The sequence below is a fragment of the Musca vetustissima genome, unplaced genomic scaffold (assembly GCF_032173495.1).
Source record: "Musca vetustissima isolate MV318-11 ecotype Yass unplaced genomic scaffold, APGP_CSIRO_Mvet_v1 utg137912, whole genome shotgun sequence".
Taxonomy (NCBI): Eukaryota; Metazoa; Arthropoda; class Insecta; order Diptera; family Muscidae; genus Musca; species Musca vetustissima.
The window spans coordinates 82,220-103,881 of NW_026872404.1; the positions used below are offsets into that span (position 1 = coordinate 82,220).

Below are 21,662 nucleotides of genomic sequence, written 5' to 3' on the forward strand. Positions count from 1 at the left end.
TAAACTCCCAATATTGGTCCGATTGACACACCATTTTACACAGTGTACTGAATTAGGTTCAGATTGATGTATGCTGAGTTTTGTTGGAATCGGTTTAGAATTAGATATATCTTCCATATATAGTTTCGTCCCATTTTATATATTTGGAGCAATATACTGCCAATATTGGTCCGATTGAGACAAAACATTGCACAGCGCACTGAATTAGGCCCAGATTGATGTTTAGATATAGCTTCAGGTTTAGATATAGCTCCCATATATAGTTTCTTCCGATTGTATGTAAATGGAGCACCTTACTGCTAAAGTGTGTCCAATCGAGGCAAAATTTTGCATAGCATGTTGAAGTTACTACTGGTTGACATAAGTGAAATAGGTTCAGATTTTAATATAGCTCACATATATACATTAGTCCCATTTTATGTAAATGTTGCACCATAAATCCCGTTTTATTTGCAAGACATTTTGTTGTTGAAATCGGTTCAGATGTAGATATAGCTGGATTTTGTGTCGAGATACATTTTCGATAGTGCACTGAGCTGCAACATACGGTTGCTCAAATACGCACAAATATATATAGCACCATACATATTTTGCTCGATTTTATACAAATGATTGACATTCAATATTTCATGAATTTCAGAATGTTTATTGAATGAATTTTCAGTTGTTTTAATATATTCAAACTAGCAGACCCTGCAAGTGTTGTTTTGCCGTATCAAAATTGCGGCACTTTAGGTTTGGCAAAAATTAACAAATTCATGGAAAATATATATCAGAAACAATTTATCATTTAATTTATGTCACATTTTCGCTATAAAAAATACGCATAATATTTTCCTCACGACGGTAAACCTTAATTTACTGATACCCTAATATATTAAGTAATATTGTTATGGACACCTAGATCATCTAATGCGCAATTGTCTCCATGTAGGATTCGAATTTATATAGATATACTTCCCAAATATCAGAAAATTTTCAATAATACCTTCCATAGCTAGGTAAATTATTGAGGTATTTGTAATCTTTTGTAGCGATTATTGAAATTTGGCATAGGTCACTTATTAGGTCCAAGGACGAACTCTATTGATATTGGTAAAATTCGGTTCAGATTCAGATATAGACCCTATATATATTTCGATTTGCACGAAATTTGACATAGCGCAATGAATTAGGCCTAGAATGATGTGTGCTAAGTTTTCTGAAAATCGGTCCAGATTTAGATATAGTTCATATATATATATCCGTTCAGATATATATATATATATATAAAGTTTGTCCAATTAACACGAAATTTTGCACTACGTATCAAATTGAGACTGATATGAATGACGTTATTAGGTTTTGTTGAATATACCCAAAGAGGTGAAGGGTACCATATAGTGGGCCCAGTCCGACTTTACTACTTTCCTTACTGGTTTATTTATTTTTTTCTTTTTGGAAAAAGGCAAAGTTTAGTAGTTTTGGTTCACTATTTTGTACGCGTTTTTAATACCCTTCACCACACTGTGCTACAAGGTATTATGTCTTTGTGCATATGTTTGTAACAGGCAAAAGGAAACGAGATAGACCCATGGTCCCTTTTGAGAATATGCATAGAATCACTTTCTAAGTCGATTTATGCATGTCCGTCCGTCCGCCTGTCCGTCCGTTTGTCTGTCTGTCCATGTTAAATTGTAAACAAAGTACAGGTCGCATTTATGATCCGAATTGGATGAAATTTGGCACAGGTCACTTATTTGGCCCAAGGACGAACCCTATTGAAATTGGGAAAAATCGGTTCAGATTTAGATATAGCTCCCATATATATAGCATAGAGCTACCATAAATAGCTTTGTCCGATTTCATGTAAATGGTGCACTAAAGTCCTTATATAACTTTCGATTTGAACGAAAATTTGCATAGTGTACTAAATTGAGTCTAGTATGACGTGTGCCATGTTTCGAGTAAATCGGTTCAGATTTATATATAGCTCCCATATATATTTTCGTCCAATCTAAGGTAAATGGGGCTTCCAAGTCCCTAAGTATCTTTCGATTTGCACGAAATTTGGCATAGGGTACAGAATTAGGTCCAGAATGATGCGTGTTAAGTTTCGTGAAATTCGGTTCAGATTTAGATATAGCTCCCTTATATATTTTCCTCCGATTTAATATAAATAGTGCACCAAAGTCAAATTTCGTGCAAATCGAATGATATATACTTTCGATTTAGATATAGCTCCTATATATTTTTTCTTTCGATTTTATTTAAATTGTGCACTAAAGACCCTGGTTAATATAAATTAATCTCTGGCAAGTCTCGTTGAAATCGGTTCACACTTAGATATAGTATCAGATATATACCTGACCAAATGAAAAATTTAGTATAGGTTGCAGAATGACATGTTTATGGATCCAATTTCATTTTATTGGTCCTTCAAAAATGCGACGTCTGTTAAAATGCATCTTTTGAATATACCCAAAGTGGTGAAGGGTATCATAGAGTCGGCACCGTCCGACTTTACTACTTTCCTAACTGGTTTTTTTTGGAACATCGCATTTCTTTTACTACAAACTAATTTAAAAATTAAGGAATATCTTCACCGATTGGATTTATCCTAGTTAATACAATAGCTATACACTCACAGAGAAACGTCCCAAAATTTGAAATCGCCATTCGCAAAAACGCTGTTTGGAGAAAACACGTTTAAAGTTTGAGAAGCCCTCATTCTTGAATTTGTGTAGGTTCGAATTAAATCAAAATACAACATGATTTTTTTGAAACCAAGAATGGGTGGAGTCCCCTTAAGGCATGTCATCGATTCATGAAGTGCATGCATATTCTCAAAATGAAGCAAATTTCTATATAGTTTTTGTTTGCCTGTTAGAAACACATGCACGAATACATAATACCCTGTGAGAACAATACCCACAGTGCGATGAATATGGGGGCTACCTACAAAAGGAGACGAAAATACAAAATTACATCGAATTCGGTTGAAAACTGAGTGCAATATATGTACCTTCGACTGATCTGATGTAAATTCTGCACCAAATAACTAATGTTTGTCCTATTGAAATTTCGCGTTAAAATCGGCTCACTCAACTACTTTTCCACATTATATGATGTTTCGATAATTTCAAAATGGTTGAAGACAATTATCAGCAACCTTTTACCATCAACTTTGACTTCAACCTGACACTTTAAATGGATTATTTGCCGTCATCAAAGAAATCCGCTGTCTTGCTCCAGGCGCATATCAATATTAGGTCACATCACCTGGAGCTATCATCTTCTTCGCATAACAATGGATGAAATACTAATTGTTCCAGAAATTCCCATCATACTTGTAACTTTAAACAACCACTTTCGTTGTGAAAATCAGAACTTTCAATCTCGTTTCCATTGCTTTAGGGCAGGTCAGATATTTTTCTTAAAAAAAACACACACAATAACGAAACAAAACATCTAAAACAAAACAATTAATTATTACCAACAACAATGGCTGCTGATAAGAAACCTGACCGTCGGCTGCTGTAAATAAAAGTGAAATTTCCAAGAAAAGTTCATCGAAAGTCATTCATTTATGCGGAGCAGATACACACACACAAATTCTTCTTCGTCTTAGGTTGTTCACATATTCTCACATTCGACTGCAGCTTCAATTAAATCTGTCATTGTCTGGAGTGAAAAATCTTGTGGGATGGTTGGCTCTTTAAAGTGATCAACCATCAACCTGCTATGTGACAGTAGTTTCTTAAACCATTTAAATGGACAATACCATGGAATGTGTTTTAATACTTGACCATCTGGCTACAGTGTGGATGTTGCCATTAGTTTCAATCGCCAGCCATGAATATGAAGATATTCCTTACGTGTGTGCATCATTAACCTCGTTCTGCTCTCGGTTAAGATAAATAACAGCCGGAAATTAATTGTTGTAAATGTAATAAATTTAAAGTATTTCATTTATTAGTTTTTTACCGACACCACTACATACATACATAGATATGAGCTACACGGTGTGTGTTGGCATGTAGAGTGGGTTAGGTTATGTTTATTGGGCTGGCCGACCATCTTTTATGAGAAATGAAAACAAATGGATGCTTGACTTAATTTCTTTGTAACATATCCACGCCTTGTACAAGTCCGCCTAGTAGTCGCCTCCATGAAAAAATATTCTTTAAAAAATCCACGCCTTGTACAAGTCCGCCTAGTAGTCGCCTCCATGAAAAATATTCATTAAAAAATCCACGCCTTGTACAAGTCCGCCTAGTAGTCGCCTCCATGAAAAATATTCATTAAAAAATCCACGCCTTGTACAAGTCCGCCTAGTAGTCGCCTCCATGAAAAATATTCATTAAAAAATCCACGCCTTGTACAAGTCCGCCTAGTAGTCGCCTCCATGAAAAATATTCATTAAAAAATCCACGCCTTGTACAAGTCCGCCTAGTAGTCGCCTCCATGAAAAATATTCATTAAAAAATCCACGCCTTGTACAAGTCCGCCTAGTAGTCGCCTCCATGAAAAATATTCATTAAAAAATCCACGCCTTGTACAAGTCCGCCTAGTAGTCGCCTCCATGAAAAATATTCATTAAAAAATCCACGCCTTGTACAAGTCCGCCTAGTAGTCGCCTCCATGAAAAATATTCATTAAAAAATCCACGCCTTGTACAAGTCCGCCTAGTAGTCGCCTCCATGAAAAATATTCATTAAAAAATCCACGCCTTGTACAAGTCCGCCTAGTAGTCGCCTCCATGAAAAATATTCATTAAAAAATCCACGCCTTGTACAAGTCCGCCTAGTAGTCGCCTCCATGAAAAATATTCTTTAAAAAATCCACGCCTTGTACAAGTCCGCCTAGTAGTCGCCTCCATGAAAAATATTCTTTAAAAAATCCACGCCTTGTACAAGTCCGCCTAGTAGTCGCCTCCATGAAAAATATTCTTTAATAAATCCACGCCTCAGTTGGCCCATGAAAAATATTCTTTAATAAATCCACGCCCATGAAAAATATTCTTTAATAAATCCACGCCTCAGTTGGCCCTTGAAAAATATTCTTTAATAAATTCACGCCTCAGTTGGCCCTTGAAAAATATTCTTTAATAAATCCACGCCTCAGTTGGCCCTTGAAAAATATTCTTTAATAAATCCACGCCTCAGTTGGCCCTTGAAAAATATTCTTTAATAAATCCACGCCTCAGTTGGCCCTTGAAAAATATTCTTTAATAAATCCACGCCTCAGTTGGCCCTTGAAAAATATTCTTTAATAAATCCACGCCTCAGTTGGCCCTTGAAAAATATTCTTTAATAAATCCACGCCTCAGTTGGCCCTTGAAAAATATTCTTTAATAAATCCACGCCTCAGTTGGCCCTTGAAAAATATTCTTTAATAAATCCACGCCTCAGTTGGCCCTTGAAAAATATTCTTTAATAAATCCACGCCTCAGTTGGCCCTTGAAAAATATTCTTTAATAAATCCACGCCTCAGTTGGCCCTTGAAAAATATTCTTTAATAAATCCACGCCAGTTGGCCCTTGAAAAATATTCTTTAATAAATCCACGCCTCAGTTGGCCCTTGAAAAATATTCTTTAATAAATCCACGCCTCAGTTGGCCCTTGAAAAATATTCTTTAATAAATCCACGCCTCAGTTGGCCCTTGAAAAATATTCTTTAATAAATCCACGCCCTCAGTTGGCCCTTGAAAAATATTCTTTAATAAATCCACGCCTCAGTTGGCCCTTGAAAAATATTCTTTAATAAATCCACGCCTCAGTTGGCCCTTGAAAAATATTCTTTAATAAATCCACGCCTCAGTTGGCCCTTGAAAAATATTCTTTAATAAATCCACGCCTCAGTTGGCCCTTGAAAAATATTCTTTAATAAATCCACGCCTCAGTTGGCCCTTGAAAAATATTCTTTAATAAATCCACGCCTCAGTTGGCCCTTGAAAAATATTCTTTAATAAATCCACGCCTCAGTTTCTTTAATAAATCCAGTTGGCCCTTGAAAAATATTCTTTAATAAATCCACGCCTCAGTTGGCCCTTGAAAAATATTCTTTAATAAATCCACGCCTCAGTTGGCCCTTGAAAAATATTCTTTAATAAATCCACGCCTCAGTTGGCCCTTGAAAAATATTCTTTAATAAATCCACGCCTCAGTTGGCCCTTGAAAAATATTCTTTAATAAATCCACGCCTCAGTTGGCCCTTGAAAAATATTCTTTAATAAATCCACGCCTCAGTTGGCCCTTGAAAAATATTCTTTAATAAATCCACGCCTCAGTTGGCCCTTGAAAAATATTCTTTAATAAATCCACGCCTCAGTTGGCCCTTGAAAAATATTCTTTAATAAATCCACGCCTCAGTTGGCCCTTGAAAAATATTCTTTAATAAATCCACGCCTCAGTTGGCCCTTGAAAAATATTCTTTAATAAATCCACGCCTCAGTTGGCCCTTGAAAAATATTCTTTAATAAATCCACGCCTCAGTTGGCCCTTGAAAAATATTCTTTAATAAATCCACGCCTCAGTTGGCCCTTGAAAAATATTCTTTAATAAATCCACGCCTCAGTTGGCCCTTGAAAAATATTCTTTAATAAATCCACGCCTCAGTTGGCCCTTGAAAAATATTCTTTAATAAATCCACGCCTCAGTTGGCCCTTGAAAAATATTCTTTAATAAATCCACGCCTCAGTTGGCCCTTGAAAAATATTCTTTAATAAATCCACGCCTCAGTTGGCCCTTGAAAAATATTCTTTAATAAATCCACGCCTCAGTTGGCCCTTGAAAAATATTCTTTAATAAATCCACGCCTCAGTTGGCCCTTGAAAAATATTCTTTAATAAATCCACGCCTCAGTTGGCCCTTGAAAAATATTCTTTAATAAATCCACGCCTCAGTTGGCCCTTGAAAAATATTCTTTAATAAATCCACGCCTCAGTTGGCCCTTGAAAAATATTCTTTAATAAATCCACGCCTCAGTTGGCCCTTGAAAAATATTCTTTAATAAATCCACGCCTCAGTTGGCCCTTGAAAAATATTCTTTAATAAATCCACGCCTCAGTTGGCCCTTGAAAAATATTCTTTAATAAATCCACGCCTCAGTTGGCCCTTGAAAAATATTCTTTAATAAATCCACGCCTCAGTTGGCCCTTGAAAAATATTCTTTAATAAATCCACGCCTCAGTTGGCCCTTGAAAAATATTCTTTAATAAATCCACGCCTCAGTTGGCCCTTGAAAAATATTCTTTAATAAATCCACGCCTCAGTTGGCCCTTGAAAAATATTCTTTAATAAATCCACGCCTCAGTTGGCCCTTGAAAAATATTCTTTAATAAATCCACGCCTCAGTTGGCCCTTGAAAAATATTCTTTAATAAATCCACGCCTCAGTTGGCCCTTGAAAAATATTCTTTAATAAATCCACGCCTCAGTTGGCCCTTGAAAAATATTCTTTAATAAATCCACGCCTCAGTTGGCCCTTGAAAAATATTCTTTAATAAATCCACGCCTCAGTTGGCCCTTGAAAAATATTCTTTAATAAATCCACGCCTCAGTTGGCCCTTGAAAAATATTCTTTAATAAATCCACGCCTCAGTTGGCCCTTGAAAAGTTGGCCCTTGAAAAATATTCTTTAATAAATCCACGCCTCAGTTGGCCCTTGAAAAATATTCTTTAATAAATCCACGCCTCAGTTGGCCCTTGAAAAATATTCTTTAATAAATCCACGCCTCAGTTGGCCCTTGAAAAATATTCTTTAATAAATCCACGCCTCAGTTGGCCCTTGAAAAATATTCTTTAATAAATCCACGCCTCAGTTGGCCCTTGAAAAATATTCTTTAATAAATCCACGCCTCAGTTGGCCCTTGAAAAATATTCTTTAATAAATCCACGCCTCAGTTGGCCCTTGAAAAATATTCTTTAATAAATCCACGCCTCAGTTGGCCCTTGAAAAATATTCTTTAATAAATCCACGCCTCAGTTGGCCCTTGAAAAATATTCTTTAATAAATCCACGCCTCAGTTGGCCCTTGAAAAATATTCTTTAATAAATCCACGCCTCAGTTGGCCCTTGAAAAATATTCTTTAATAAATCCACGCCTCAGTTGGCCCTTGAAAAATATTCTTTAATAAATCCACGCCTCAGTTGGCCCTTGAAAAATATTCTTTAATAAATCCACGCCTCAGTTGGCCCTTGAAAAATATTCTTTAATAAATCCACGCCTCAGTTGGCCCTTGAAAAATATTCTTTAATAAATCCACGCCTCAGTTGGCCCTTGAAAAATATTCTTTAATAAATCCACGCCTCAGTTGGCCCTTGAAAAATATTCTTTAATAAATCCACGCCTCAGTTGGCCCTTGAAAAATATTCTTTAATAAATCCACGCCTCAGTTGGCCCTTGAAAAATATTCTTTAATAAATCCACGCCTCAGTTGGCCCTTGAAAAATATTCTTTAATAAATCCACGCCTCAGTTGGCCCTTGAAAAATATTCTTTAATAAATCCACGCCTCAGTTGGCCCTTGAAAAATATTCTTTAATAAATCCACGCCTCAGTTGGCCCTTGAAAAATATTCTTTAATAAATCCACGCCTCAGTTGGCCCTTGAAAAATATTCTTTAATAAAATCCACGCCTCAGTTGGCCCTTGAAAAATATTCTTTAATAAATCCACGCCTCAGTTGGCCCTTGAAAAATATTCTTTAATAAATCCACGCCTCAGTTGGCCCTTGAAAAATATTCTTTAATAAATCCACGCCTCAGTTGGCCCTTGAAAAATATTCTTTAATAAATCCACGCCTCAGTTGGCCCAACTGACGCCTCAGTTGGCCCTTGAAAAATATTCTTTAATAAATCCACGCCTCAGTTGGCCCTTGAAAAATATTCTTTAATAAATCCACGCCTCAGTTGGCCCTTGAATCCCGCCTCAGTTCGCCCCATGAAAAATATTCATTAAAAAATCCACGCCTTTCTATAGTCATTAGAAAAATCTTATTTAAAAAATCCACGCCTGTATGGCCCTTGAAAAATATTCTTTAAAAAATCCACGCCTTGTACAAGTTGTAATCGCCTCCATGAAAAATATTCTTTAAAAAATCCACGCCTTGTACAAGTTGGCCCTCCATGAAAAATATTCTTTAAAAAATCCACGCCTTGTACAACGCCTCAGTTGGCCCATGAAAAATATTCTTTAATAAATCCACGCCTCAGCTGGCCCATGAAAAATATTCTTTAAAAAATCCACGCCTTGTACAAGTCCGCCTAGTAGTCGCCTCCATGAAAAATATTCTGGAGTCTATACCTTCATGGGGTCTCTGACACATATTTCGATGTTTTGCAAAGGTAATAACAAGCTGCTGGATTTTTATACCCTTTACCACACTGTGGTACAGGGTATTATGTTTTTCTGCATATGTTTGCAACAGGCAAAAGGAAACGAGATAGGCACATGGTTAATTTTGAGAATATGCATAGAATCACTTTCTGAGTCGATTTACGCATGTCCGTCTGTCCGTCCGTCCATGTATTTTTGTGAACGAAGTACAGGTCGCATTTATGATCCGATTTGGATGAAATTTGGCATAATTGGGAAAAATCGGTTCAGATTTAGATATAGCTCCCATTTATATATTCGTCCAATTTAATGTGAATGGTGCACCAAAGTCACTATATATCTTTCGATTTGTACGAAATTTGGCACAGCGTAATAAATTAGGCCTAGAATGATGTGTGCTGAGTTTCATGAAAATCGGTTAAGATTTGGATATAGCTCCCATATATAGTTTCGTCAGATTTTATGTAAATGGTACACCAAGGTCTTTCGATTTGCACGAAATTTGGCACAACGTAATAAAATAGGCCTAGAATGATGTGTGCTGAGTTTCATGAAAATCGGTTCAGATTTAGATATAGCTCGCATATATATTTTCGTCCGATTTTAAGTAAATAGTGGACCAATGTCCCTATACATCGTTCAATTTGCACTAAATTCGGCATAACGTACTGAATTAAGTCTAGAATGATGTATGTAAAGTTTCGTGAAGATCGGTTCAGATTTAGGTATAGGTCCCATATATATTTTCGTCCGATTTTACGTAAATGGTGTACCAATGTCCCTATATATCATTCGATTTGCACGAAATTTGGCAGAGCGTTCTGTATTAAGTGCAGAATGATGTGTGCTGAGTTTGGTGAAAATCGGTTCAGATTTAGATATAGCTCCCATATATATTTTCGTCCGATTTATGTAAATGGTGCACCAAAGTCCCTATATATCTTTCGATTTGCACGAAATTTGGCACAGCGTAATGAACTAGGCCTAGAATGATGTGTGCTGAGTTTCATGAAAATCGGTTCAGATTTAGATATAATGAATTAGGTCTAGAATGATGTGTTTTAAACTTGCTGAAATCGGTTCAGATTTAGATATAGCTTATTTATCTGACCGAATGAAAAAATTAGTATAGGTTGCAGAATGGCATGTTTATAAATCCAATTTCATTTTGCTGGTCCTTTAAAAATGTGACGTCTGTTAGAATTCATCTGTTGAATGTACCCAAAGTGGTGAAGGGTATCATATAGTCGGCCCCGTCCGACTTTACTAATGTCCTTACTGTTTTGTTTAAAAAAATGTTCTCGTATTCTGAGGATTCTTTCTACACATTTCTGTTGATTTATCTCTACATTTATCATCATTTCGGCACATATAACCTATTTAACCTTACCAACTTTGGATATATCCCGCAGACTTAGAACGGTGTACATCAAAGACCTTAACATTGAACTAAAAAAGAAACCTTAACCTTAGATCCCAAAAGCACTACCTGGAAAAAATTTAAAATCAATTGCGAAAAGGCAAAAAACCAAATGAAAAATGATATTCTTATCCTATTCTATTCTGTCCCATTTTTAAAAAATAAATACCCTTTTGTTAAGCGAAAAAAGTTCAAAATTGTAAAAAGAAATAATTGAGGTAAAGCAACCGATACTTATTTAGTATTGACTTGCTTTGTGAAAGGTTTCTTTCTTTTTTTCTTTCTTTTTGCTATCCCGCTGATATTCTGTTGTATAATTTTTGCTCTTTTGTTTGTGACTTTAGGCAGTCGATTCTTTCGGCCCATCTAATGACTATTTAACTTAATGTCTTTTCAGCGATTCATCGAACTAAACAAAAAACACGAAATAACGAAAGGCTTAATAAAATTTTTTTGTTGATGTGAATTTTTTTCTATTTCTTGCTCTTTTTGTGTTTCTAAAGTATCATTGATATTGGGTTGCTTTTTCCTTTGGAGTATTCTGATGACGTTTGTTTAAAGTACTTGAATTCGGTTTTTATTAGTAAAGCAAACTTTCACCGTGAATTAATTTAATGACAGCCAATAGAGATGACTTTTAATGACTGTATAATATTACATTGACGAACCATTCATTTCATTCCATTTCATTTTGAAATGGTTACTTATTTACAGGTCAGGATTGAATTGATTTGTGATTGGTTATTGATTTTATTTATTAGTAACGATTTTGATTCACATTTCGATTCAGCAAAATGAGCTCTAATAAAGCAATAATTAAATTATCAATATGGAATAGGGGCGGAAATATAGTAGCCTTAGCTGTATTTCGGGTTCATACTGGTTAGAAAACCTCTATGCAGACAAGTCCAATTAGGAATAATACAGAGTTTGATAAACATTTTGAAATATTGGAATATTAATTTTTTTAGAATTTAATATAAGCAATTCATATTATTTCTAAATTCGGGACGAGTGAATCTCATACCTCTTTTACATGTAAGGTCTTTGAATCTGAATGTTATTTATTCGATTATAATAAAGCGACAAATAAAGTTTCCCATAAAACAAACAATTTGAAAACGAAAGTTTCGAACAATATGTTAAATTGATAGATTTGTTTTTATCAATAAAATAATTTTATTGGAGAAGCGTTTTGCATAAAATTAACAGACATTTATGCTGAATAGAGAACATTCTTTAACAAAAACCAATCAGAAAGTCATAGTAACAATAAACGTCTTAATTATCAAACACAAATCGATCAGATATCATGATGCTATCTTATAGTCAGCTTGACAGAATATCAGCTATTTTTGGAATTCATGTCTGATCATGTATAAGAAGAAATTTCTTTTAAAAATCCAATTCATGTTTCAATAAAAAATCAATAAGGTAAGATCCAAAGTCGATCAGATCTGGTAACCACCACTGTAGGTATGTGCTACAGATTCTTCTACGATTTTTTATAATTTGCAATAAATAGAATTTACTCGTATATGGAAGCAACATCGGTGAAAACTACATGGGAGATTAATCTACATCTGAACGGATATTAATCAAACTTGATATACGTTCTTCTACATTTAACCTGATTGTAGTGCAATATGTTGCGGGTTTAATAAAGGATTTACTGAGATCGGACGGAGTTAAATTCGGAGTATTCTTGGATATGATTTATTGTTAAAATCAATGTATGGAATCTCATATTGCCATGATGTACAGTGATCCGTCTTCTATTGGTGGTTTTTGAATTTGTGTAATTATTTCGTGATGTACCACTAAGTTATTACGTTACCAAGAATCAACTTTCGCAGGATTTGGTCCGTCCGCGTATTTTTGTAAACAAAATGCAGGCAAATGATATGAAATTTGACACTACTAGATTATTTGGTCCGAAACATTTTGGAGTTGGTAGGAATCGATTCAGTTTTATATATTTTTGGAAGTTCGAAGATGGGCTATATCGAATTATCTAAAAATTGGTAATTTGGGTTCTTGTTGGGTACCAATACTTTTCACTTAAAATTATAAATAAAAGTCCACTTTTCTACAATTTTCAGTGTTTTTGGGATTTTCGGCGCATTTTCGACCGAATTCGCTATAATTTAATACTTTAAGTTATAAATGGGTACCAAATCTCTCCACTAAAAGTTATGAATAACGGTCCATTTTTTCGGGTAGCTCCCACATAAGGGTACCCCTCAATGTTCGGTATTTTGAGAATTTTAAATGTGTTTTTCGACCGAATTCGATTTAATTTATCACTTTGAGTTCATATTGGGTAACAAATCAGTTTGCTAAAAACTATAAATATAGGTCATTTTTTCAGGTAGCCCCCATATAAGGGTACACCACACATAGAGTTTTTGATCGCATTTTTCAACCGAATTCGTAATTTGGTACTTAGTGTTTTTATTGGGTAGCACTAAAAATTATGAAAAGGTCAATTTTTTGGGTAGCCCCATACAACGGTACACCCGAATTTTCGGTATCTTGAGGATTTAAAGAACGTATTTCAATAGAATTTGGTATATTGTATCATCATTCCTTCTGTATTTTACACACAAATACACAGTGGCATAAAATTGTACCACAGTGAGGTGTATGGTATTAAAATCGTAGGCAGTTATTATCTCCGCCACAGGGATGCTGATATTTATTTGCAAATTAGTTATGCAACCCCACCTACCTGACTGATCTTGTATGTTTGTACTGTACTAAGCCATAGTATATCAATGCCTATTCTAGGAAAATGACACAAGCCATATTCTACTAATATTGCATAATGTTTCTGGCCAGTGTCCAGCTAAAGAGAATCGTTTTGGGTTTTAGTGACATTTTTGGTATCCTTTAGTAGGATAGAATAGCTGGAGTGTCGGAGTGCTTCTGGTTGTATAGAATTGAATAAGGTCAAATCAGTTTCTACTAATGTAGAACAGAAGAAGGTCAGGTGTACTTTAGCTTCTATTGAATAGAAGGCAACGTCAAGACCAAATTTGTTCCTTCTTCCATATAATAGAAGAACCAACTTAGATCAATCCATAAACATGCCATTCTGCAACCGATACTAAATTTTTCATTTGGAAAGGTATAGAATCTTTTGTTTACAATGAGACAAAATAATGCAATTCGATTTAAAGCAAACCTCAATCCAACACCCGGTTGAAAATGTGTTATGTCTGCTTTTATACAAAATGCAATTACGTTATTCTATGCTCAATTTTGTTCGTTGTGCAAAATTTGCTGGCTATCGGACAAAAATGAAGAGTTTTATTTAAAATCTGACGAAAATATATATTCAAACCCGAACCGGCCATAATATTGATCCTTGCTGCATCATTTACTTAAAATTGGACGAAAATATGTATGGGCGCTATTTCCAAATCTGAACCGATTTCAACAAAACTTGACACACGTTAGACTGCACTAACTTCATTACGTTGTGTAAAATTTTGTGCCAATCGGTCTAACTTTGGATTTTTGGTGCACCATTTATTGAAAATCGGACGAAACTATATAATCTGAATCTATATCTAAATCTGAACTGATTCCAACCGATGTTCAATATGGTTCGTCCGTGGATCTGTGCAAAATTTCATTCTGATAATAAATGCGACCCGCACTTTGTATACAATTTAATATGGACAGACGGAGTGACGGGCATAAATCAACTCAGATAGTTATTCTATGCATATTCTCAAAAGGAACCATGGGTCTATCTCGTTTTCTTTTGCCTGTTATATAGATATACAAATACATAATATTCTGTACCAATGTGTGGTAAATGGTATACTAAGTTCTCAAAATAGTATATGTACATTTTATCAATCACAAAAGGGTAGATCTTGAGGTACCGACGCATAGTATTTGGCAATGAAAATAAAATCACAATCATTTTTAATTTTGTGATCCTCCAAATTCTAGATTTTCTTTCATTTGTGCTTTTCAGAAATTTTGAATAATTTGAATTTTTTCAAATACCTTTTTGAAAACTTTTTAATATAAACATTCCAGATGTGTTCACATTACCATTAAATAGATGTTAATAGCCTCACGAAAATATGTTGAAATTTACTAATTGGGAAAACATTTAAAATTTTCAGTTTTCTTGTGTTGTTTTTTGATCACCTCTAAGCAACTTACCTGTATTTTGTGTATAATAGGCATCCAGCTGAGATGGTAAGATGACCACAACGGCCGTTATGGCCATAGCTAGAATATTCATCAAACGTAACGATGTCATGCTGATTTATGTCGTTTTTCTGTGCAAAACTTTACAGAGTTCTTAACACGTTTATGATTAATGAGACGAAATGAAATGAAGCGCTGGCACACGCGGTCTGCTGCATGCCAGCCGCACAACTTTGTGCTTTCTTTCGATTTGGATATTTGTAAATCGACAGATGTTGTGTGTGGTCGCCTAGACGTTTGGCTGCTACTTAATCTGCCGAATAATATGTATTCGAATAAGAATTTGTTGCTTGCAGCTTTGCTGCCAAATCGTTTGTTTCTCTCAAATACTTTCTTCTTTTTGTAGTCTTTAAAAATCAATTAAGTCAAACTAATTTCTTGTAGTAAATTCGTGATTATTTCCGGTTGAATATTTTATTGTTCGCTACTCAAGGGTGATCATTTAGATATTCTTTAGGGCGAAAAGAAACTACTGCACTGCCATTGTATCTGAAATAGAAAGACAATAAATTAAATAACTATCAGAAAACTTTTTTTGTAAATCAATATAATATGATATTTATTACATAACAATAAGTTTTGGGAACATATCTAACTCGAGTATAAACTAAACACAAATCTTTATACCCTTGACCACAGTGTGGTACAGGGTATTATGTCCTTGTGCATATGTTTGTAACAGGCAAAAGGAAACGAAATAGACACATGGTTCCTTTTGAGAATATGCATAGAATCACTTTTTAAATCGATTTATGCATGTCCGTTCGTCTGTCTGTCCATGTTAAATTGTGAACAAAGTACAGGTCGCATTTATGATCCGACCTGTGGATGAAATTTGGCATAGGTCTCTTATTTGGCCCAAGGATGAACCCTATTGAAATTTGAAAAAAAATCCGTTCCGATTTAGATATAGCTCCCATATATATTTTCGTCCGATTTTATGTAAATGGTATTCGAAAGTCCCTATATATCTTTCGATTTGCACGAAAATTGGCACAGCGTACTGAATTAGGTCTAGAATGATGTGTGTTCAGTTTCCTGAAGGTCGGTCCAGATTTAGATATAGCTCCCATATATATTTTCGTCCTATTTAATGTAAATGGTGTACCAAAGTCCCTACATAGCATCCGATTTGCACGAAATTTGGCATAGCGTAATTAATTAGGTCTAGAATGATGTGTGTTAAGTTTCCTGAAAATCGGTCCAGATTTTGATATAGCTCCCATATATATTTTCGTCCGATTTAATGAAAATGGTCCACCAAAGTCCCTATATATCTTTCGATTTGCACGAAATTTGGCATAGCGTAATTAGGTCTAGAATGATGTATGTTAAGTTTCTTGAAAATCGGTTCAGATTTAGATATAGCTCCCATATATATTTTGTTCCGATTTAATGTAAATGGTGCACCAAAGTCCCTATATATCTTTCGATTTGCACGAAATTTGGCATAGCGTAATAAATAAGGTTTAGAATGATGTGTGTTAAATTTCCTGAAAATCGGTCCAGATTTAGATATAGCTCCCATATATTTTTTCTTTTGATTTTATGTAAATTGTGCACTTGTGTGTCCGATTGACACACAATTTTGTACAATGAACTGTAGTTAATCTCTACCAAATCGGTTCAGATTTTGATATAGCTTCTACATATATATTTTCGTCCGATGTAACGCCAAATGTACACAAATTTTGCACAGCGTACTTAAGTTAGTATAACCTAGGGGTAGGATATAAATGCATCAACAAGGTGGGGTCCAATCGGCACAAAATATTGCACTACGTACTTAAGTTACTATAACATAAGAAGCAACCCTATATCTGTTTATGAATCCATTTTCATGTTAATGGTCCTTCAAAAATTCGATTCATATGTTGAATATGCCAAAGTGGTGAAGGGTATCATATAGTCGGCCCCGTCCGACTTTACTACTTTCCTTACTGGTTTTCAATTACGACAATTAACATTCACCAGAAATACATGCATAATTAACTAATTTGTACCGCATTTTGGGTTGTCAGCGTATAACCGGATTCCACCATAGTATGAAATTCTAAGACGATTAAGTCATCTGATGTAATAATTTAACCTTCGGAGGATATCGAGATAAAAATCTAGAATGTCAGGTTGGAGAATAACATATATCGGCCCGCATTTAGGCCTAGACCGGTTTAATAATTAGGGTGAATAGAGATATTGTGATACAAACTTAGCCCTGTAGATTGCAGTATTTTATGGATTTTATACACATTCTCCACCCCAAAAATGCGCATTGAGGTTTTGAGATTTGATGTACATTATGTTTTACAATTATCGATTTGTAGAATTGTCGTTATATGTCCACATTTTGATATGTTCCCTATATTTTCATTTTACGTAACTATAAGTATACCTATGGTGGAGGGTATAAAAAGTTCAGCCCGGCCAAACTTAACACCTTCTTCACTTGTTATGAAGTAAAACGTATCCAAAGTACAAACATCCACTTGTGTTCTGCTCGCCACTGTATATGACAAAAGTTCTGATTCTCCTCACTGTGATGTTCGGGCCATAATTGTGACAAAAATAAACTTTTTGGTTCATTTGATCCCGTAAATATTATCCTATCAGTGCCAACAAATATATGTCGTCTTTGGCCAGTATTGAACCTATAAGCAAAATATCGTAGCTCGCAGCTGCGGTCTGTACTTTGATTACAAATTATAATAGACAAATTTAATCAGCTAGTCGATATATGGCGTTATACTAAAGGGCGAGTTTAGGCCGCTTTATAATAACCTCACAACATATACAATTTCAAAGGTTTTCCTAATTTAAACTTGTCTGAATTTCTTGTGTGACGGTGTTGAAAAATATGTTTTTCAGAGAAAGATCATAAAGTTTAGTATCGGTCAAATTGACGTATTAAACTAGCCAGTAGTGGTATCTTTTTCCGAGGTAAACTATTGCACGCCTTATACTCTGAGTACATAAAAAATATATTACTTCAGACTTTTATTTAGGAAAATTTTCCATAATGTCTAATCATCTCTAACATTTTGTAATACCAAAACATCCGACACTATGCCACACATTTTAATGTAACAACACACATTAATGATGCGATTTAATAATTTCCACTGTTTAGTGATGTTCAAAATGTTAATGATTTAACACATTTCCCGTTAAAGAAGAGTGAGAAAATAACATAAGATTAACACAGACGACACATCAACAACAGCAATGAAAACAAACAAACAAACAAACAGAAAAAACCACACACATGTTGCACAGTTAGAAGAGATGTTGTGACACCGAAGTTGTTTTACAACTTCATATGGCTGCATCATCGTCGTCTTCATCATCATCATGAACGTTGTCGTGGACTTTTGATGGACACACATAAATAGTTTGTAAACGATGTCAAAAAACAAAACCGACTTCCAGCGAGTTGGAGAAGAAAGATTGTGGTTTTACAGTCAAATGGACAAGTTTTTTGTAAACAGCATGAGGTCTGATGCCGTTAGAATCTGGTAATGTAAAACAATTTTAGATGTTTGATGTTGCAACATTAAATCACAATCGAGAAAGATAAGATGTTTTTTTGTTTTATTTTCTTGAGTTTAGTTTTGATTTTATGATGTACACTGGTGTTTCGTCACAATGGGAGAGAAGGGGGAAATACATTGGTAATAAAAATAAATATTTGTGATGTAAAAGAATGTACCAGTTCTTTCAAAAGTAAAACGTTTCGAAGACGATTTTCTAGAATTTAATGTTTAGTAGCTTTTGGTAAAGTTTAAATAAAGAAAAATTATATTCGTGACCAACATGTTTGTTTTAATGTTCAACGGTTAAATTGAGCTGGTCATATGAATCAAGACATTTAAGGCTCCCCTATCCCCCCCCCCCCCCTTTTTCGAATTTTTTATTTTTAAGATTCTAAATGGGCTGTCAAATGAATACCAATGCTTATTATGGGTTGTAACTTTGCACATATGGGAAATTACAAAAATCTTTTAAATTCCTTGAAGCTGAGGTTTGCAAGGTTATAACTCGCGAAATATGAACATATTGCATATAATTTAAATTCAATTCTATAAAATGAAGTGTTCTTATCAAAATCTTGAAATTTTGGTAATAAATAATAAGTTGCGTGGAAGCTGTGGAGGTGGTAATGTAAAAAAATGGGTAAAAATGTGTTGAAGCCAACGAGTTTTTTTGTGTTCGTTCCCGATTTGTGGCTAAACTACACAATGCACGCACATGTGATCAGTGACTAAGTTGCAGAATACCCCATGGACAATATGGTTCTAATGTATGATTTTTCGATATAATCACTGCATCCACCCAAAATGGATGCTGACATTTTGAAGCCGGATTTTCGGTGTTTTTTGAATTTTTCTTATAATTAGGATGCGCATCCAGATAATAGAATAAACTAATTATAGGATCGTAGAACTTGTGATTCTGCTTCGTTTAGTGTATATCTCATGAATGTGCTCACTGTAGCTTCTTTGCAATTGGGTTCCAAAGACGAAAATTTGGTGCGTAAATTTTTATAAAAAACATATTTTTTGAGTCTTAAATTAAGAAAGTCCATTCAAATTCCGTGGAACCCCGCGTGATTTTAGTTTTTTTACGTGGCGGATCTAATGAGCCCATCCATGTTGAATTCCGTCCAATAAAACGGCGGATATAGGTACCTTGAATGTGGGAAAAACTGCAAAAACTTATTTTGACAAATTCGCGTAAATAATCGCGGTTTTCTTCGAATTAATTTTACATTCATTTATGCTTGTATTGTCAAATTCGCGAATCTGTGTGGAAATAGGTCAAAAATACATCGATACGCGAATAATATGCATATTTTATCCAAAATTGATTGTGGAGGCACATCCGCGGTTCTTAACCGATCCTTTTAAAATAGGTGTCCTTTTGCGTATTTTCATAGGAGATTACTAAAATCGGATGCGCATAAAAATCGTATGCACGTTGCGTGATTTTTAGCCATTTTTAGGGTTTTTGCATAGTAAAGTGCATCGAGTGGCACACTTTGACCGCTAAATTAAACATCGAAAAATTAATAATTATTGAAAGACATTGATTCGGTTTATACGAAAATCGCATGCGCATCAACTGATTTCAACTAATTCGCGAATTGCAAGCTTTTCAATATTGATAATTTTTATGTATTGTAAGTGCAATATATTTAGCCATTAATGACGTCGAAACTCTTATCAGATGAATCTGCCGATATTTAACAATCATCTAAAAGAATTTGCAAAAGAAAGCGTCGTATATTTTAGAAGATTAAGGCAAAACCGTGTCCTCTTAAACATACTAAAAAATCGAAAATTCCAAAAAACATTTGTTTTAATTCAAAAATTAATTTATTTTATTTTCCGATATCTTCATGTTTCTATTTGTTTTTCGCGACTATTAAACCGTATTTCAGTGTGATTTGACTAGTATGCAAAGATAACAATGGTGTTTAAGCATTTGTGAAGAAATTCGCGAATTACAACGAATAGGAATTCATTTAATTTATATTTGAAATACAAGATTTAAAACCGCTATAACTTTTGTGCGCAGCATCCGAATTTGTGAACGCGAACATATTTCGAATCAGCATATTTTTCTTAACCTATGTACCAAAAAGCAGGAATGTGCTCGCAAAAAAATTTTTCAAATTTTTTTTAATGGAATTTTAAAAGAATTTTGTAATTTCCCATATATATTTGACAATTTAAAAAGGAAGAAAAATAATTTACAAAAAATGTTTGTTGTTGTTGTTTTTTGTAATCAAAGAAAAGTCCTCATTTTTTATGGCGGGCATGATACCTTCTCACTGGAACATCGGAATCCGAAAATTCCAAAGGTATTAGAAAGAGTACATGTCAGGCTCTCGTATGAACTAGGATTATTGACATCGCACAACAATTAACAAAATTGCGGAACTTTGATTTTTTTTTTGGAAAATCAAAGCCCCATTGCTGTCACTTGATGCTAATGCAATAAATCGGCTATGTCTTCAAAAATTGTTGAGATTTTCATTCTTGAATTAGTGCAGGTTCGAACATTAGTGCAGGTTCAAATTAAATTAAAATAAAAAATTAATTTCTGAAAATTCCAACGATATTAGAAAGACTACATGTCTGGCTCTCGTATGAACTAGGATTATTGACATCGCACAACAATTAACAAAATGGCGGAACGTTGAATTTTTTTTTTTTTTTTTTTTTTTTTGGAAAATCGAAGCCCCCTTGCTGTCACTTGATGCTTCATTCATTCTTGAATTAGTGCAGGTTCGAACATTCTTGAATTAGTGCAGGTTCGAATTAAATCAAAATAAAAAATTAAATTTTTTGAAACCGAGAATGGGGACCCCACCCATTGTAAATGAAAATTTACAATATGAAACAGTTTTGACATTTTTAGGTATAAATATACTCAGTACGATTTGGTGTACCAGGTGTTGTGTCCGATCAGTTTTCAAAACTTGACCAAAAAGCGTCGATAAACCTAATTTTATGTATGGCAAATATATCCAATCATTCGTGTGAATAAGGACGGACATAATACAGGGTATTATGTCCGTCCGTCCGTCGGTCTGTCTGTCCATGTTAAATTGTAAACAAAGTACAGGTCGATTTATGATCCGAATTGGATGGAATTTGGCATAAGTCACTTATTTGGAAGTACCTTTTTG

The 21,662-nt window shown here is 34.5% G+C and overlaps 1 protein-coding gene across 1 annotated transcript in view; it reads right to left on the reverse strand.

Moving 5' to 3' along the window:
• Positions 1–15,094, reverse strand: part of LOC133338588 (mucin-2) — a 28,182-nt gene extending 13,088 nt beyond the window's left edge. The window contains exon 1 of the mRNA XM_061530003.1: positions 14,924–15,094. Coding sequence (XP_061385987.1) covers positions 14,924–15,023 — 100 coding nt within the window. The 5' untranslated portion in view covers positions 15,024–15,094. The remainder of the gene's footprint in view (positions 1–14,923) is intronic.
• Between the last annotated feature and the right edge of the window lie 6,568 nt (positions 15,095–21,662).